General features: G+C 42.6%; 2 protein-coding genes across 2 annotated transcripts in view; both read right to left on the minus strand.

The window, feature by feature from the left end:
* LOC144891290 (uncharacterized) overlaps positions 1–18,254 on the minus strand; it is a 981,422-nt gene that overhangs the window by 418,720 nt on the left and 544,448 nt on the right. The gene's annotated exons all lie outside the window — the stretch shown is intronic.
* Positions 1–18,254, minus strand: part of LOC137434335 (intermembrane lipid transfer protein VPS13D) — a gene marked incomplete at its 3' end in the record, with an annotated part of 220,793 nt that overhangs the window by 95,719 nt on the left and 106,820 nt on the right. The window contains 5 exon segments of the mRNA XM_078784227.1: positions 1,422–1,599; positions 3,892–3,993; positions 4,338–4,605; positions 9,213–9,411; positions 10,342–11,092. Of these exon segments, the coding sequence (XP_078640353.1) occupies positions 1,422–1,599; positions 3,892–3,993; positions 4,338–4,605; positions 9,213–9,411; positions 10,342–11,092 (1,498 nt within the window).

Here is an 18,254-nt window from a genome sequence, read left to right on the forward strand (position 1 = left end):
AGCAGATCAAAAATGAGAACAAAAGAATATGGACAGAAATTATTTTCCCCCATGATTCTCCTTTGATGCCTTTTATATCTGCTACACATAGTTTTTCCCTTCTATACAATAAATGTGTCACCAAACTGTCACTGAGCTCACAAGTCGATAATAGTTTTTTATCAGGTGATTTGCCTGGCTGAAAAAGGGTGGAAATGCGAATGGTTTGCTGGATGTGCGGAGTATCGTTGAGAGAGAGGAAGGCAAATGATGAATTACGAAAGATGATGGGAATAGAGCCTGTGATTGATGCTGTGAAGAGGAACAGGTTGAGATGGTTTGGTCATGTGTTTAGGAAGGATGAAAGTGACTGGTTGAGAAGAGTGATGGAAATGAATGTAGAGGACGGGGAAGACCGAGAAAGACTTGCCTAAAGGTTGTGGAAGAAGAAATGCGGGCAAGGGGGTTAACAAGGGGAGATGCAGAAAATAGGGCAAAATGGAGAAGATCGTCATCGGGACCGCAAGGCTAACCCCCGCTCTAGCATGGAAAATGGCCTTAAAATGCCTGTTGTTGTTTGTTGATTTGCCTCGACGATTTGATTCGTAAAAATTAATTGTTGCCAAAATCAGTGCTGCAATAGGTTTTGTTCATGAAAAGTTACAAAACAATGGATCAAACCTTGAATACAAACAAAATCAATCACCAATACACAAATTGCATAGCAAATGGAAGAGGAAAACTTTTAAAGTAACAAGGTACAGATAGCTAATAGACAAACAAATCACGACTCGTAAAACAGAGAAAAAAACTAGAACAGCACTCGGTAGAGCGCATAACTCCGCCAGGCTGAATAGTTTATGCTATGTATCCCACTGATGATCTGGATTCAGACCTGAACCAAAATCTAATCGCTTGTTCTTGTTACCTAACCAACTCATCCACCAAGTTTAGTCATAACCTATCCACAACTTTATTAAATATCATGTTATATATCGCTATATATCGCTTTTCACCCGATCTCTCAATGGTGAAGAATCGCTTAAAAATCAAATAATTCTCGTCTCCAAATCCATATTTAGACCTTCACCAAAATTGAATCGATTCGTCCTTGTCACACACCCAACCGGTCCACCAAGTTTCGTCCAAATTCGTCCATAACTTTTTGAGATATCCTGCTATATATCGGTTTTAGCCCCATCACTGAATGGTGAAGAATCACTTTAAAAATTCTACTAGCCGGATCCGAATCCGGATCTTCACCAAAATCTAAGAATTTTGTCCGTGTCACATACGCTACATCTCTGCCAAATTTCGTCTGAATCCGCCCACAACTTTTTGAGAGATCTTGTTCAGAGACAGACGGACAAACAAACAAGCAGACAGACAGGGGTGAAAACATATCCTCCATCCACCTTCAGTGGCAGAGGTAATAAACGAACCTCAAATGCAAAGTGGTTATGATTGACCAAGTTGGCAGTAATGTGCAAAAAGGAAGTATCCCTTTGCGTGCCAGGCAACTGTGCCGAACCAGGTGACTGTAATGTCGGGGACGGTGGAGGAGTCATTGGGCAGCTGCATGATCTCCAATTATCTTGGTGGTCTTTCCCTGCTTTAGACCTGAAAGAATAAGGCACGTTTCAAGAGAGCCCACATCTCATGAGACGACAAAAAAAACAAGGTTGAAAAAAATTAACCAACACAAATGGAAATGACTCGTTAAGATGAATGAGTGCATTTTTTGGACCATTTGTACGATTGGTATTCATCTTCACCGAGATTAGATTGAACAATATTAATCAGAATTTCCAGTTAATTTTTTAAACAATTCCATAAGGCTCATGTAGAAGCTTGTACTGATAGATATGTGAAGCATTACATACATAATAGCAATATTTGGAGATAGCAGTGAAATTTTACAGGAATTACAAGACATTCGTTTGAACAATTTAGAAATACATGATGCATGTGGGATTTGAACCTGTGATTCCAACATTATTACAAACAATGGATAAGCATGTACATAATAGCATTTGAGATGTAACCTGTGATATGAGCAACACCAACCACGGGCTCAGATGACAGCACATTTGCAAATGTAGCGTATAATGGACAAACTAAGTTTCATGATAGTTAACTATTCTTAAAAAGATGGTTTTAAAAGAGAAGAAACATAGTATGAAAACTTAATTGATCAATGACAAACTTGCTTCCATAACTCATATGTGAAAGAAGGGCAATCCTACTGAGCCTACTTCACCCAGAAAATTTAGCCTATTCCCAATCGTTGTCATGTATGTACTGTCACACCTGAACTCTTATGCACCTACTCTTAGGCCTTCATCCACAGCTTGATGGAATACTGCTCTCCCATCTAGGCTCACACCTTTCTCAGCTTGACGCTGTGGAAACCAAGACGTCCAAGATCATTGGAATCTCCCACGATGAAGCTGAGTCTATGGGCCTATCACTTTGCCATCATAAACAGGTCGGTGGTCTGTCTGTCTTCTTCCACCTCCTTTCTGGTCGTGCAGCCGCTGCCCTCTCTCTGTGCTTTACCCCACCCCCCACTCATCCTCCCATGTTTCTGTAGGATGCACACTGCGCACCAATACCACCTTCCAGTGGAACTGCCAAAATGCAGAATCACTGCACACCTCCACTCATTTGTTCTTCTTTTTTCCCCACCTGTGGAACCAACTTCACATTATCTTAAATCTCGTTCGTCCCTTCATATCTTCAAGACAGCTGTTCACCACCATCTCAGATCATCCCACATCCAAAACCATGATTTTTTGTCTTCCCCATTAACCCTTGTTGTCCATCTCCGTTTATTTTCTCGCTCTACCCTACTATTGGCTTGTTTCTCCTTCTCTTTCTGCTGTTAGTTTTGTTATGATGCGTCCTGATCTGTTCTGTCTTCTAGATCTTCCACGAGTCTTGACTCTGTATACAAAACAATTTTAAAAAACACCAAAGTAATGCGACCACATTGGAAACAGAACTAATGATCTGAGATCAGGCCGTTGGAGAAAAGGAAGAACTTGCTGTGAACTGTGATGATAGATTCCATGACTTGACTTGCACAGTAATTGAAAGGGAGGTAATATGCCTGCAGTTAATAAGATCTGTTTTTGCACCATTTTGGTATAATAGTGATGTTGACTGACTTCCAATAGATGGTGACTTTGGGCAAATTATAGGGTGAACATAGCAGAAAGAAGATGCACAACAGTAGAAGAGAAGATTTTGGGATGCAAGCCTTTAGCTGTCTGGGCTCATCACTAAATTAATGTCGAGGCTTGCCAGAAACTTCATCACCTTCTCAGGTGTGAAAGACAGTGCCCAGGAACAGTTGGTGTGAGTGGAAAGGATAGATAGAACGAATAAGGGGCTTCTTACCTCAAAATTAATTTATCCTGACATCTGACCCAGCTAAAAACCATCATCCCGGTGTTTTAAAGACAGGGTGATTCATCAATGTGTGTGCCGTCCCTTGGATGGACATAAAACTAGCTTCCCGTCTGCCGACATTAGTTGGTGGGCATTCAAGATTCATCGATGTCCTTCGCAAAGAGTAGGCGAGCTATCGCCGGCAATGACCAAATTCCTAACTCTACCTTAACGCCTGGTGGGAAGGCAATGGCAAACCACCCAGCATGCCCCTTGCCAAGAAACTGCTCGGCAGAATAAATGCTTTGGTAAACAGAGTATGGTACAACAGTCAGTCAACAAAGAGCTTCACTCCGACCCCCCCCCCCCCCCAACCCCTCCTCCTCCTCTGCAACCCCAACCCCTCCTCCGCTCCAACCACCAACCCCCCCTACCCATCCCTCACACCTGCCACTGCATGTCTGACGTCAGGATGGACTTCAGATGGAAATTGCAATATTATATAGAGAGAAAGAATACCTTGCTCGCCTTTGGTACAAGGCAAACACATTGTGTTGCTCAGCTACAACAGCAGGTAAAGAGGTAGACAAGTCATTAAAAGTCTCCATCTCTCCAAACATCCTGCAAAGCACATTACAAAAACAGCCTTATTTTTCTTTACAACAGATCAACATATTGCAATTTCTTTGGACATTCATCTCATTACATGCACAGATATTGCATGGATCATTATATCAACATTTTGATCTGCAGGAGCCACCCCTCCCCATCGAAAAGACAGAACCCTCCAGTTCAAGGAATGTGAGTGCATCGACAGCCATGTTATCAACTAAAATAATCATACTACAGTATATATAATTTGGCTTGTGGGTGTGTTTGTTTGTGTATATGTTTTTTTTTTTTACTTGTATGCACTCCTCAACCCCTGGATGGAATGATTTAATGGCATGCAAAGATACGAGTACCTCTCTGAAGTATTCGCAGGACAGGATTGAGAAAGGTACTCTCGACACTCGGTTTCTCCAGATTTAACATCCTTTGGATCGACCTCACGGATGATAGCACGATGTGCAGAATCTGGCTTCTGCAGGAGATCATCCACCTCTAGACCTCTCAGCCGAAGATCAAGAAGTGTATGACCTGGGCGCTGTGCTGAAACGAAGAGCCGCATCTCCTGAAACCATGCCTCCACGAGTCCCTGAGCTCCCTGTCCCAAGTCACTGGTTAAGATAACTGCCATGGGAGAAGAACAATAAAGAAATGTAAATATGATGAAAATGAAAACAGAAATGTCAATTTTTATACTTTAACAAAAAACATATTGAAGGATGCACCATATCTAATCATACAAGCTGAGATATGATTTATTGGATAGTTGAGAATTGCCTGCCACATTGAATGACTGCATGCCCTTGACCAATTAAACTATATTGTTACATGTGTACGGTACATGGTAACTATTTAAATGTAAAGCCTTTACCTAAACCCTGTGCTCAGGTTTGTGTAGGGTAGAGCATTTTTACCTGTAACAAGGACTTCGTGTTTAGGTTTAATTGTCCTGTACACTGTTGAAAAGTGGTGTTTTTTTCGATAGAGGGGTTATCTAGGTTAAGCATATCACATGATCTGTCCTTCCTGTCTGAACCGGCAGGGTCAGGCAAGATAAGTGAGGGGACTTCCGAGAGGGTCATTAATAAATATGAAGTCGCTGCAGCAGGTGGCACAATAATGTCAGCCACTTCTCACCCCTCCCTCTGGCATCTGCCCCCAACACACTTCGACGTCACAATGTCGACCAATATGCCTCCACCCACATTATTACATCATTATAATACTTGTACCATGGTTAGGGATGGATAAGGATGTGCAATGGTAGTGCACCATATGGTTGAGGCCCTGAAGGGAAGAGTTGTATTGGACAGTTCCACAAATAGGACAAAAGAGGAAGACGAATGGAGGTGTGCAACAAGCCTAACTTTCAAGAATTTTGGAATAATTGGGGACATTGTACTCGTACTACTACTACTAGTAGTCATAGTACTAGTACTAGTAGTAGTAGTAGTAGTAACAAAGAACAAAAACTCATTGTGAAATGTATTGTGACTGTAATATCAATGTTGTGGAATAAATAAATAAATACATTCCATAATACAAATGTCATTGCAACTGAAGACTGTTGGGGTTAACAATTAAACTACAGTAGTTCAATATTTGAGTCAATAGCCTGTTATCCTTCTTTTCCCCACAAACGTTAGAGAGCGAAATGTATGTGGTGTTACGTTTGTGGGGGTAGGCATACTTTAATCCAGGTAGATTTGTGTAGATTAGTGTGCTCCGACTGTCGCGAAGAAGAAGAACCACCTCGCTGTACTATAAGTAGGGATCCGGTAGACTGTGTGTTCGGATTAAGTGTATCTTCGTCCCCATTACGAGGAGTGGGTATGTTAATTAGCTCAGGGATTATGGGTAATTTATCCCTTGTATGTCATTACCTTTGTAATTTATTTACTATGTCCCTTTTGGCACCACACCATAGACACAGACAAGCCATGCAATCGCCCGCATTTAAACTCACTAATTAGAAAGCTAACGGGAAGTCATGCATCAAGCCCTACCGCTGACAACCCAGACTTGGGAAGAGCACAGGTCGGGCAGGCCGAGGCCACGTCCCGAGGAGCTGTGATTGGGCGGGGTTTTGATTGACGGGAAGGACTGGTAGGGAGCGACTCGCTGATTGGTGAAGCACCCCAGATAGTCAGGTTCACTATCTATCTATAATTCCAGTAATCTCTGTACGTCTGTACGTTTGTACGTCTGTTTGTCTGTGACCGCTGTTTCTCGACAACCACGGGTCCGATATACTTTTAACTTGCCAGGTATATTGCTGGGGACCCGAGGATGTGCCTTTTCAAGGTTTCATATTAATCGGACAATTACTTACCGAGCTATGTCCAAAAAACGATTCAACCAATCAGAGAGCAGCGAACGATCGCGTGTGCCGAACGTGGAGGACACACTCTGCCTCGGATGGCACATTTGAGAGCGTATTCATTTATTTCACGTTTGCAAACTATGTTGGTGTTAAACTATGTTTTAAAACTAATAAAACCGAATTTGCGATTCATTCGCTTTCCTGCGCGTTTGTGCACGCGATGGCGATTTCTTTTCTTTACCAAACTCCGGAAGCCGTTCGCTTTGGACCAAACCATTGCATGTAAATAGAGGGGGGGGATTGTCACCGTACTCGCAAGCCGTTCGCTTTGGACCAAACCATTTCATGTAAATAGAGGGGGGGGATATAATTTTAGATATAGATATAGTACGGGCAATGCCCTAGTGTTAACAAATATAATTTCGTTCGAAATTTTGGGATTAGTGAACCTGTACATTTTTGGAATCATCAGAGCATGGAGAATCCGAAAATCAATGTTGGCATTTGCACAGACACCTGCATGGCCGCCATTTTGGATTTTCAAAATGGCCGCCATAAAATACATATTTTGTGCTATCTCGGCTTCGAGTCAACCGAGAAACTAAATTAAATATGCTAATCCTATGTTTTCTGGATCAAGGAATCCAATAAAGGCCTCAAAATAGTGCTCAGAGTTATAGAAAAGCAACAAACAAAGGTAATTGAAAACCATTGTCTTTATATTTGTGATATAACTATTACATAATACATGATATTGAAGTTATACATTACAGGTCAAAAGTTTTAGAACACCTCAATTTTTCCAGTTTTTATTGAAATTTACGCAGTTTAATGTCTCAATGTACTCTGAAATTAAGCAAAGAACAAATAAACAATTGGAGATAAAAAAAGAAATCGTAAAATCATTTTGTTTAACAAAATGTAATTTAAATGTTTGACTCAGCAAAGTAGCCACCTTTTGCAGATATAACTGCCGAACACACTCGTGGCATTCTTTCCACAATGGAAATCAAATATTGTTCGGGAAGTTCTTCCCAACACTGTTGCAGAAGTTCCCACAAATGTGTTGCACTTGTAGGTTGCTTTGCTTTCACCCTTCTGTCCAGTTCATCCCAAACCAGCTCGACGTGGTTTAAGTCTGGAGACTGTGCTGGCCATTCCATGATTTGAAGCCCACCGTCTTGTTCTTTTCCTCGAAGGTAGTTTTGACATAGCCTGGAGGTTTGTTTAGGGTCATTATCTTGCTGTAGGATGAACCCCTGACCAACTAGGCATACACCAGAGGGTATTGCATGGTGCTGCAAAATGCTGTGGTAGCCCTTTTGGTTCAGGGTGCCAGTCACTCTGTGCAAGTCGCCGACTCTGGATCCAGCAAAAGAGCCCCAGACCATCACGCTTCCTCCTCCATGTTTGACAGTTGGTTTCACACACTGAGGTACCATCCTTTCACCTACTCGACGGCGTACAAAAACCCTGCGAGATGAACCAAAGATTTCAAATTTTGATTCATCGGTCCATAAGACCTTCTTCCGGTCTTCAGTAGTCCACTGGCGGTGCTTCATGGCCCAGGCAAGCCTCTTTTTCTTATTTTGCCATCTTAGCAATGGCTTTCCTATTGCCACTCAACCTGTCAATCCTGCAGCTCGAAGTCTTCTCTTCACAGTTGAAACTGAGACTACTTCGACCAGTGTTCAGCTGTGCTTGAAGCTGTTGTCCTGTGAGCCGCCTATCACGCAAGCTGTTGACTCTCAGAAACTTGTCTTCTGATTTTGTTGCGGCTTTGGGTCTGCCAGACCTCTTCCTGTCAGAGTTTCCTCCAGTTTCCAATATACTACTTCCTGCAGTGCAATATTGTCCAAATAATGCTTCAGAGGGTGTAATAACAGTCTGGTCCAATACTGCTTTTATACAGACAGGGGGTTTGCAATCAAGTAATCAGCAGAGGTTGGGACACCTGTAGGAACTGTTTGCATCAACTTTCAAGGCTTAATTTACTTGCATTGCTGCAGAACAGCTGGAAGTTGTTAACCCATTACTTGTTCCCTGAAGAAGGCCTTTTTTTACAATATAACTGTGCAATTTACATTATTTTCCCGTTTTTGCTGAACTAAACTTATTTTTTTAAACCTCGAGTAGTTTACTGCTTACCTTTGTACCATTTCAGGCTATTCACTGGACATTAAACTGCGTAAATTTCAATAAAAACTGGAAAAATTGAGGTGTTCTAAAACTTTTGACCGGTGGTGTAGGTATGGGTTTATAAAGCAAGAAAGCAGCCTTGTTAGTATCAGATTGAACTATAAGTCCGATACACAGGATCTACTAGGTCTATACCGTTCAGGAGCATGCTTTTACAGATCTTCATCACTGTCCTGAGTGTCATTTTCGCAAAGGTGTCAACGCAAATGCCAACATTAATTTTTGGATTCCTCATGCTCTGAATCTTCCAAAAATGTATAGTTTTGCTAATCTCCAAAAATTTTGAACGAAAAAACATAATGAACCTGACTAAGATGACGTCAGAACCTGGGTGATAAAAGAAACGCGCTGGCTGACATTCTCCCCTATTCTCCTTGGCTTGGGTCTGGTGTGGAGGGTCCCTCAAGTTAGGAATTTAGTTTATCGTGCGTTTCTTTGTACCGGCATTTATTTAAATAAACCTGTTATTTTTGTACATTTTAAATCCGTTTTCATTTGAGTTATTTTTTTGCAGGTTTCAGGACTGCCGGTGGGATCCGTGAAGGTAAGTGCTCCGGTTTCTCCCCATCCCTCTTGTTTCCCCAAGCATATTCTCCGCTATATTTTTGAACTGAATGCCTCAGAGTAACAGCTCGTTTGGTCATCCGTGCTATCCTACGGTCATCACCAAGGGTAGTCACACGACAATATTTAACATTATGGCTCTTACTTTTGAGTTCTTCCATCGAGATGTGTGCCTCCACTTTGGTAAATGCCAGAGGGCTGTTGTCCTGGCTGATGGGTGAAAGCATTGAAGGGGGACTGGAAGAATCTGAAGGACTGCAGGTAGGATGTTGATAGGATTTAAAATCCATTAGATGATCTAAGGTTTCCAACACCTGCTCATACACCTGTTTTGACAAAACTACCTGAAAGACAACATAAGTCATGGAATATAAGAACCATTCAAATAATAACATAAGGTTAGGTTATCTCACGAGTGTCATTCAAAAAGGCTGTGACATGATAAAGAATGAAAAAACATTGTTGTCAGTCATACAACTCCAACAAGCTCAGAGGCTTCAAATCTCACATAAATGGACAATTTTAGCTCAGAGGCTTCAAATCTCAAATAAATTCCTCCTCAATCCCCACCACCCTCGTCCCCCCTTTACCTCCGCTACCTCTCCCAATTTTTATAATTCCCCAGAGTGCAACCTGTTGAGTTGAGACAAATTAGCTGTACTGTTAATGTGTCAAACTTACACTCCGTTCATATTCAACCACTGCTCCCCAACACTCCATCCCTGCTCACACCCAACACCAGACCCTCACACCCACTCTCGCTCATATCGCAACTCACACAACCAAGATATGGTGTATTCAAAATGAAAGCATTTAACACAAAGACTCAATACACTCTGCATTACAAGATACCAGTAACAATCAAACACAATAAATTTGTACACAGGAAAGATTACATAGCATGGGATGAAATTTGTTTCATCATACTTCACCCTCCAAAGAAAAGAAAAGCAAAAAAAAGAAATTAAATCATCGTGCAATGCGAGACATCTCATATAGAGAGAACACAACTGCATCAAACCTACAGTTGTTACCGCAGCTCTCGGTTTAACAGCTCAGGTTATACATTTGGCAGAAAGGCATGGCACAGTTATTGTGCAGCTATAATGTAAATGCATACTTGATAAAAGAAAACACAGAAAATGCAAAAACCCCTCATGATGCAGCTTAATTCTCAGAGAGAAAGACCATTTGAAACCATAAAACATTTGCAAAAAAAAAGAAAACAAAAGTACAAAATGATACAAGTAGTGCAGCGACAGGCATATACGTACCTTGACAGGCTTAACAAACGACCCTTCGACTTTCAGTAGTCCAGAATTGCTGAAGCTGTCCGTTTTTGAACTGCTGATCTCGTCATCCTCACCAAAGACTTGTTCAGTACCCACCGGTGTTTTTTGCACATGTCCCTCAAAGGTTGTGGCATGCAGAACAGCACAAGAACCCTGCGAGCTTTCACAGCCATGTATGCTGGTCTCCCAACACTGTGGATCCAAGCCAAAAGAGCAAGAGAACATCCGTATATCCTGAATCAGCACTTGCAGCCCATCATCAATGGGCTTCCCAATGGGAACTCTAAGAGTCTGGAGATCACAATCTGAATGGCAAGCCCCACCAATAAAACCACTTTCATCAATTATGGGGTGAGGTAATTTGGATGATCGAAACATCTCCAACAGTTGTACATTCTGAAGATCTTGTGCTTGGGGTGGTACCACCTCATTATTCAGTTGGTGGTCCCAAAATACTTCATCCAGGACCTCCGGTGCATTGCGGATTGTAAGATGTCCGAGAAAAGCCAAAATACTTTCAGTAGTCCCAGGATTCCGAGGAATGCAGACCAATGGAGACTTGATGAAAATATCAAGAAGAAGACGTGCACGGGGATGGTCCTCACTTGTCGTGGCAGCAGCAGGTAGGGCTTGAGGTGTATCTTCCATGGTCATTGAAAATATGTAGTTGCCCGAGTCACTGTTTGGAATGAGTGACTTTGACAGTGGGGGTTCAAACAAGCTGACCATCCCACTGAGTGCAAAGAGGAGGAGGGAGAGAGGGAGAGAGAGAGAGAGAAAAGTTACATTTTAAACTTCCAAGAAGAAAATTCGTTTTCTTTGATATTTATTACCATGACATTGGTTGAAATACAGATTACAACAAATAAACAGCTAAGCACCAGAAAGAAATCCGTTTTCATCCACCGGACAGTCTCCATCTGTCCATAACACGACTATCCAATCAACAGAACACTTGTGTTTAAACCTTTGTCTTTGAATCAGCCTCAACTGAAGATCAATTTTTTTTACCTCCGCCACCGAAGGTGGAAAGACGTTATGTTTTCACCCCTGTTTGTTTATCTGTCTGTGAGTAGGACATCTCAACGTTATGGACAGATTTGGGTGAAACTTGGTGGAGAGGTTGGGTATGTGACCAGGACAAATATATTAGATTTTGGTGAAGATGCGGATCTGGATCTGAGAATATTTTAATATCCGAAGTGATTGTTAACCATTGAGAGATAAGGCCAAAAACGGTATAAAGCACGACATTTCAAAAAGTTGTGGACGGATTATGACAAAGCTTGGTGGATGAATTGGGTAGGTGACAAGAACCAGCCGATTAGATTTTCGTTCAGGTCTGAATGCATATCCGGCCTATCAGTGGACTACAAAACGTAAACTGTCTAGCCTAGTGTATACGCTCTACCGATTGCCATTCTAGTTATGCACAATGCACATGTGTACACATTACTTATACAGGGCTACAAAACATCACACCAAGTGAAACTTAAAATGTAATATGATCAACTTTAATGAAGTCAATAAATAAAGTGAATTTTACTGCCACTAACAGTGCATAATACAATTGTAGTAGTACACGGGGTCCTCGCTATATGTCCAAATAGATTTCAGAAAAGTTGAACATATAAGAAACGACAGAGAATGGGAAATATTTCCCCATAATAATTAGTGTAATGATTCTGATATGCCTCTGCCCACATTATTACATTATTATACAAACTTCAACAAAATTTGATTCAAATCCCTTTAGCTGTTCTCAAGTATCACATTTTTACCTGACAACATCCAACCTTTGACTTTGGTGCAAAAATCTAATCAGTTCATATTGTCATGATAATATATACTTATAACAAGTTTGGTCAAAATCCCATCACTGGTTCACAAGTTAGCGCAGTAAAAGAAATGTTACTTAACAGGACGTCTGACATTTGACCTCTTGACCTCATAATGCAATCCACGTATCTTTTCATCATTATACATACTTGTACCAAGTTTGACTTCGTTCCCTTCAGCCGTTCTTAAGTTATCGGGAAAACAAAACCCATTACAAACTCTGACCTTTAACCTCTTGATGCCAAGATCTAATCAGTTCGTCTTTGCATCATAATATACAGTCATGTGAAAAAGTAAGTACACCCCATGTAAAGTTTTGACTTTTTCAACATATTTCAACATACAGCTATTTGATCTTCATTTCAACAATATTGATAGACAAAGGTGATATAATACAACAAATATCATGAAACATTTGCAATTTGTAGTCCATTGTATAATTTAAATAAACATAAATGCAAATTTCGCATGTCGAAAAAGTAAGTACACCCTTGGCTCTAATAGGTGGTATTGCCCCCTTTGGCAGAAACAACCTCAAGTAGGCGTTTCTTATAACTGTCTACCAGTCTCTGACATCGACTGGGAGAAATTTTTGCTCACTCCTCCATGCAGAATTCTTTCAGCTGTGCGATGTTTGAGGGGTTTCTTGCATGCACAGCTCGTTTCAAATCCCCCCACAACATCTCGATGGGATTTAGATTCGGGCTTTGACTTGGCCATTCCAGAAACCTCCATTTTTTTTTTTTTTTTTTTTTGTATACAGAGTCGAGGCTCGTGAAAGAGCTAACATTTTGTTTGTTTTTTTTTGTTTTTTTTGTATACTGAATCGAGGCTCGTGAAAGAGCTAACATTTACTTCACAAACAAATCGACCAGACAAACAAAATACACAAAAAGAGGGAGCGGAAGACAAGATGGGGAGAAAAGGGGAAGCACACAAACACAACATCCGAGAGCAGGGAGATGTGTGGAAGGGAGAGGGCTTGGGGGGACGAGGCGCGGGAAGGGGGGGGGGGGGGTGGGAGAAGTATAAAACACAAGGACACCAAGGACTTCCAGGACAGAAGTTGGTATTTCAAAAAGGGGAATTGGGGTGAAATTAGCGGGGGTAGAAAAGATCAAGGTTTTGGATGGGGGAAGATAAGAGATGGTGGTGAACAGCTGTTTTAAAGACTTGGAGGGTGGAGTGGGATTGAAGAGAGTGAGGGAGTTTGTTCCAGAGGCGGGAGAAAAGAGGAATGAAGGAGTGAAGGTGAGCAGAGAGTCTTGATTTTGGCAGTTTAACCAAAAGAGGGTTGCAGGCAGATCTTGTGCGACCTGTAGGAATATTTGCGGGACAGAGCCCAGAGAGAGCTGGGGGGGCAAGGCCAGAGAGGAGTCGGTAGAAGACGGAAAGACCACCAACCTGCCTGCGGTGAGTGAGTGAGAGGCCCTTGGAGTTAGCTTCATCGCAGGAGATTCCAATGATTCTGAATGCTTTGGTTTCAACAGCGTGAAGACGAGCTAGGTGTGAGGCAGGAGCACCAGCCCAGAGGGGAGAGCAGTATTCAATTGAGCTGCGGATGAAAGCCTTGTATGTGGTGAGGAGCTCAGGTGTGCCAAGGAAGGACTTCGCACGATGGAGGATGCCCAGTCGGCGACTGGCTTTGGAGGCCAGATTTGAAATGTGGTTTTCCCAGGAAAGATCATGGCAGATAGTGAGACCCAAAGGCTTGAGTGACAGAACTTCTTGGGGAGGATTATTCAGAAAGTGGATGGGAGGGGTTGTCCAGTCGGTCTTTTCGGAGAGACATCGTAAGAGTGTGAGATTTGTCAGGATTGAAAGACATGTTCCACTTGTTTGCCCAGTCTGTGATTTTGTCCAGGTCTGCAGAGAGTGAGCGAGGAGGCTGCAGACTGCCGATCTGAGGGATGAAGAATGGAGCGACAGAGAGTAGAGTCATCAGCAAAGAGATAGAGAGGATTTTCAAGAGAGTCAGAGAGATCATTGATAAAGACCAGAAAAAGCACAGGGCCCAGAACACTGCCTTGGGGAACTCCAGCCTGAACAGGAAGAGGAGATGAGAGAAACCCATTCAGGGCCACACATTGACTACGACTAGAGAGGAAGTCCACCAGCCATGCGTGGAGATTTCCATGCATACCAAAAGAGGAGAGTTTGGTGAGCAGAGCATGGTGCCAGACCGTATCGAAGGCACATGATATGTCAAGGGAGACAGCTCTAATTTCCTGTTTGGCATTGAGGACCTCCATCCATTGTTGAGAAAGCAGAAGGAGCATGTCCAGAGTAGAGTGACCAGGTCTGAAACCAAATTGATGATCAGAGATCAAGCCATTGGAGAAGACAAAAGATTTCATATCTGAAGCAATGATGGATTCCATGACTTTGTGATAATTGGGAGAAGGCTGATTGGTCTGTCATTGCTGGGATCTATTTTTGCACCTTTTTTGTGTAAAGCGGTGATGTTGGCAGATTTCCAAGCAGATGGCAGATGACCTTGAGCAAAAGAGAGGGTGAAGAGAACAGAGAGAGGGAGTGAAAGAGCGGAAGAACAGGATTTTAGGACCCATGGGCTGATGCTGTCAGGTCCAGTTGCAGAATCAGAGTCGAGGGTTGACAGAAACTTTTCCACCTTGTCAGGAGGAAAGGACACAGAGTCCAGGAGCAGCTGGGTTCGACTGGGTACGGTGGGTAGAGAGAGGGATGGGTTTGGGACACAAGATTTAGAGGCAAACACAGAGTTGAGGCATTCAGCTTTTTCACGTGCGGAGTCAGCCGTGTGGCCGTTTGAGGTGAGGGAGGGGATGGAGGGGGAACAAACACCAGAAACAGATTTGACCAGACGCCACCAGGATTTGGAAGAGGGAGACAGATAAGAGAGTACGGTCCTGAGAACGGAGAGATATTGTTTCCTGGCTCTTCTGAGGGTGGACACACACTTGTTTCGGGCTTTGTGAAAGGAAATGAGATTTCCTTCCGTTGGATTTGCTTTCCAGGAGACGAAAGCAAGTTGTTTCTGGGCAATAGCCTCACAACAAGATTCCGTGTACCATGGACGGGAGGAAGGGTATGACAACTGAAGACGAGATGGGATAAATCTGTGCATGAGAGAGAGCAATTTACTTTGGAAGAATTCCCAGGATGAGTTGATGTCAGAGGCGGTCGAGATGGGAGACCAGTCCAGATGATTGATGGCTGCTTGAAGACCGTGCCAGTTGGCCTGAGTGAAATGCCAGACTCGTCGACGCTGAGGAGGCTCTCTGAGAATGGTCAGAGAGATGTCCACTTTAACAAGCACATGATCAGATGAGCCGATTGGAGCAGAAGAAGAGCAGCAGACATTTTCAGGGAAGTTAGTCATAACCAAAACACAGAGGAGTACACAGAGGACACAGAGGTGTTTCTATACAAGAGAATTCGATAATACAAGAGATTTACACAGCCGGCAGTCCCATAATTAGTAATAGGGATTTATTTACTGTGCGGAGATGATTAATAATTACAAAAATGTTACACCGGATGGAAAGAGTTTGTAAATATCACTTTACATTAAGATGTAGCACAGAGTTTAAAATGTAAAACGTGGTTCTGAAAGTTACGTCTCGTGTCGTACTCTCACAAGCAGTCCTTTGTATTATAGTTTATATACAATACAACCATTTGGAGCATGATAACGTATTTTGGAGGATGTCATTTGGTGCCCCATCCACTTCACGCTCGGGGGAGAGAGGGGGGTAGGGGAGGAGAGAAAGGGCGAGGAAGAGGGGGCGCCCTGCCCACCCTCCTCCCCATCACTACACTACCCCATCACTCGTGCCCAAACTGGGGTTCTGGGCCCTGTGCTTTTTCTGGTCTTCATTAATGATCTCTCCGACTCTCTGGAAAACCCTCTCTATCTCTTTGCTAATGACTCCACTCTCTGCAGCTTCATATCTCAACCCTCAGATTGGCAGGCAGCAGCCTCTTCACTCTCTGCAGACCTGGACAATATCACAAACTGATCAAACAAGTAGAACATGTCTTTCAATCCTGACAAATCTCACACTCTCACTGTCTCTCTCCAAAAATACCGTCTGGACAACCCTCCCATCTAATTTCTGAACAATCCCCTTGAAGTTCTGTCACTCCAGCTTTTGGGTCTCACTATCTGCTATGATCTTTCCTGGGAAAACCACATTTCCAAGCTGGCCTCCAAAGCCAGTCGCCAACTGGGCATCCTCCGTCGTGTGATGTCCTTTCTGGGCACTTCTGAGCTCCTCACCACATTTAAAGCTTTCATCCGCAGCTCAATGGAATACTGCTCTCCCCTCTGGGCTGGTGCTCCTGCCTCACACCTAGCTCGGCTTCACGCGCTGTTGAAACCAAAGCATTCAGAATCATTGGAATCTCCAGCGATGAAGCCGATTCTGAGGGCCTTTCACTCTCTCACTGCAGGCAGGTAGGTGGTCTTTCTGTATTCCACAGACTCTTCTCCGGCCTTGCTCCCCCTGCACTGTCCCCCAAATATTCCTGCAGAATGCACAAGATCTGCCAGCAACCCTCTTCTGGTAAAACTGACAAAATCAAGACTCTCTGCTCACCTTCACTCCTTCATTCCTCTTTTCTGCAGCCCTCTGGAACAAACTCCCACACTCTCTTCAGTCCCTCTCCTCCTTCCATGTCTTTAAAACAGCTGCTCACCACCATCTCTTATCTTCTCCCATCCAAAACCTTGATCTTTTCTACCCCCATTAAAACACCCCAAATCCACTGCTTTCAATCCCCAACTTCTTTCCTGAAATTCTTAGAAATGTTAATTTGCTTCATACCGTGTACCCCTTCCCTCCCCCTCGCCCCCCAGCCCTCCCCCTTCCACAGATCTACAAACGTCCCTGTTCTCTTCTGTTGTTGTGCTTGTGTGCTTCCCTCTCTCTCCCCCTATTGTCTCCCACTCCCTTCATTGCATGTTTTATGTGTCTGTGCATGTTTTCATGTTCAATGTGTTAGCTCTTACACCAGCCTCGATTCCGTGTACAAAAGTAAATAAATAAATTGAAAAAAATAAAAAATAAAAACTGCATACAATGACATTCCTCTTCACAGCAATGTTCAGTGGCTAAGCCCTGTGAAGGTTTTTGCATGCTTTGTGGACTGTCTTGATGCAATCAAGATATTTTTGTCAGAAAAAAGTCAAAACTACCCAAACTGGTTGTTGACAAATAGGTCGCACAACTAATGTTTAACTGACATCACCGCAATTCGAAACAATCTCAACCTCCATATGCAGGGAGCAGGGTCCAGCTGTTATGGGTCTTTTTTTGAAACATGGAAGGCATTTCTTGCAAAACTTGCTGGGTTTTTTTTTCAGGACATTGGCACCATGACTTTCTGCTATTTCCAAAATCTTAAAAAACAATCGACACATCGCACCATCAGTGTTTCTGAGATTGGAGAACTCAGCAAGGGACAGGAAGGGCAAGGATCACACTAAAGGGTAAGATCTGTCTTTGAATTTATCTATTAATGAAGTTGCTAATTTGTAAGTAGTTATTTAGTCGTTATTTATAAATTTGAATGCTAAAAATGTATCATTGGCACGCAGAACCATAAATAGGAGTGAATAAATTAACTCCTGGCACGCCACTTCTGAAAGATTGCGGACGTCTTTGTCTCAGCCATATTGGAAGGCCAATTAATATCTGACAACAAAGCGAAACAATAGATATCATTAGCAACTGGAGAGATCAGTAACAGGGAAAAACTTATTGATTTGTTTTGTGCTTGTTTTCTGGAGGGTTGAGGGTATTGAACATGTATCCATTTTTTATTCAGATGATCAGCTAAGAAAGAAAATAGTAATAATGACAACAACAACAACAACAACAAATCAAATCAATTGAGGTGAGACAGAGAAAAACTCTTGAGGCATTATATGCTTCTTAAGGCATTATATGGTTATCATGTCCCCCACAGTCTAACTGACACAAGCCTAGATTTACTGTAATCTATATACCCAAGAGGACAATAACATGACCCTTCTTGCCGCTCCCTTAGAGAGCAGGTGCACTCGTAGAATA

The sequence above is a fragment of the Myxine glutinosa genome, chromosome 1 (genome assembly GCF_964187855.1).
Source record: "Myxine glutinosa chromosome 1, kmMyxGlut1.1, whole genome shotgun sequence".
NCBI classification, from domain to species: Eukaryota; Metazoa; Chordata; class Myxini; order Myxiniformes; family Myxinidae; genus Myxine; species Myxine glutinosa.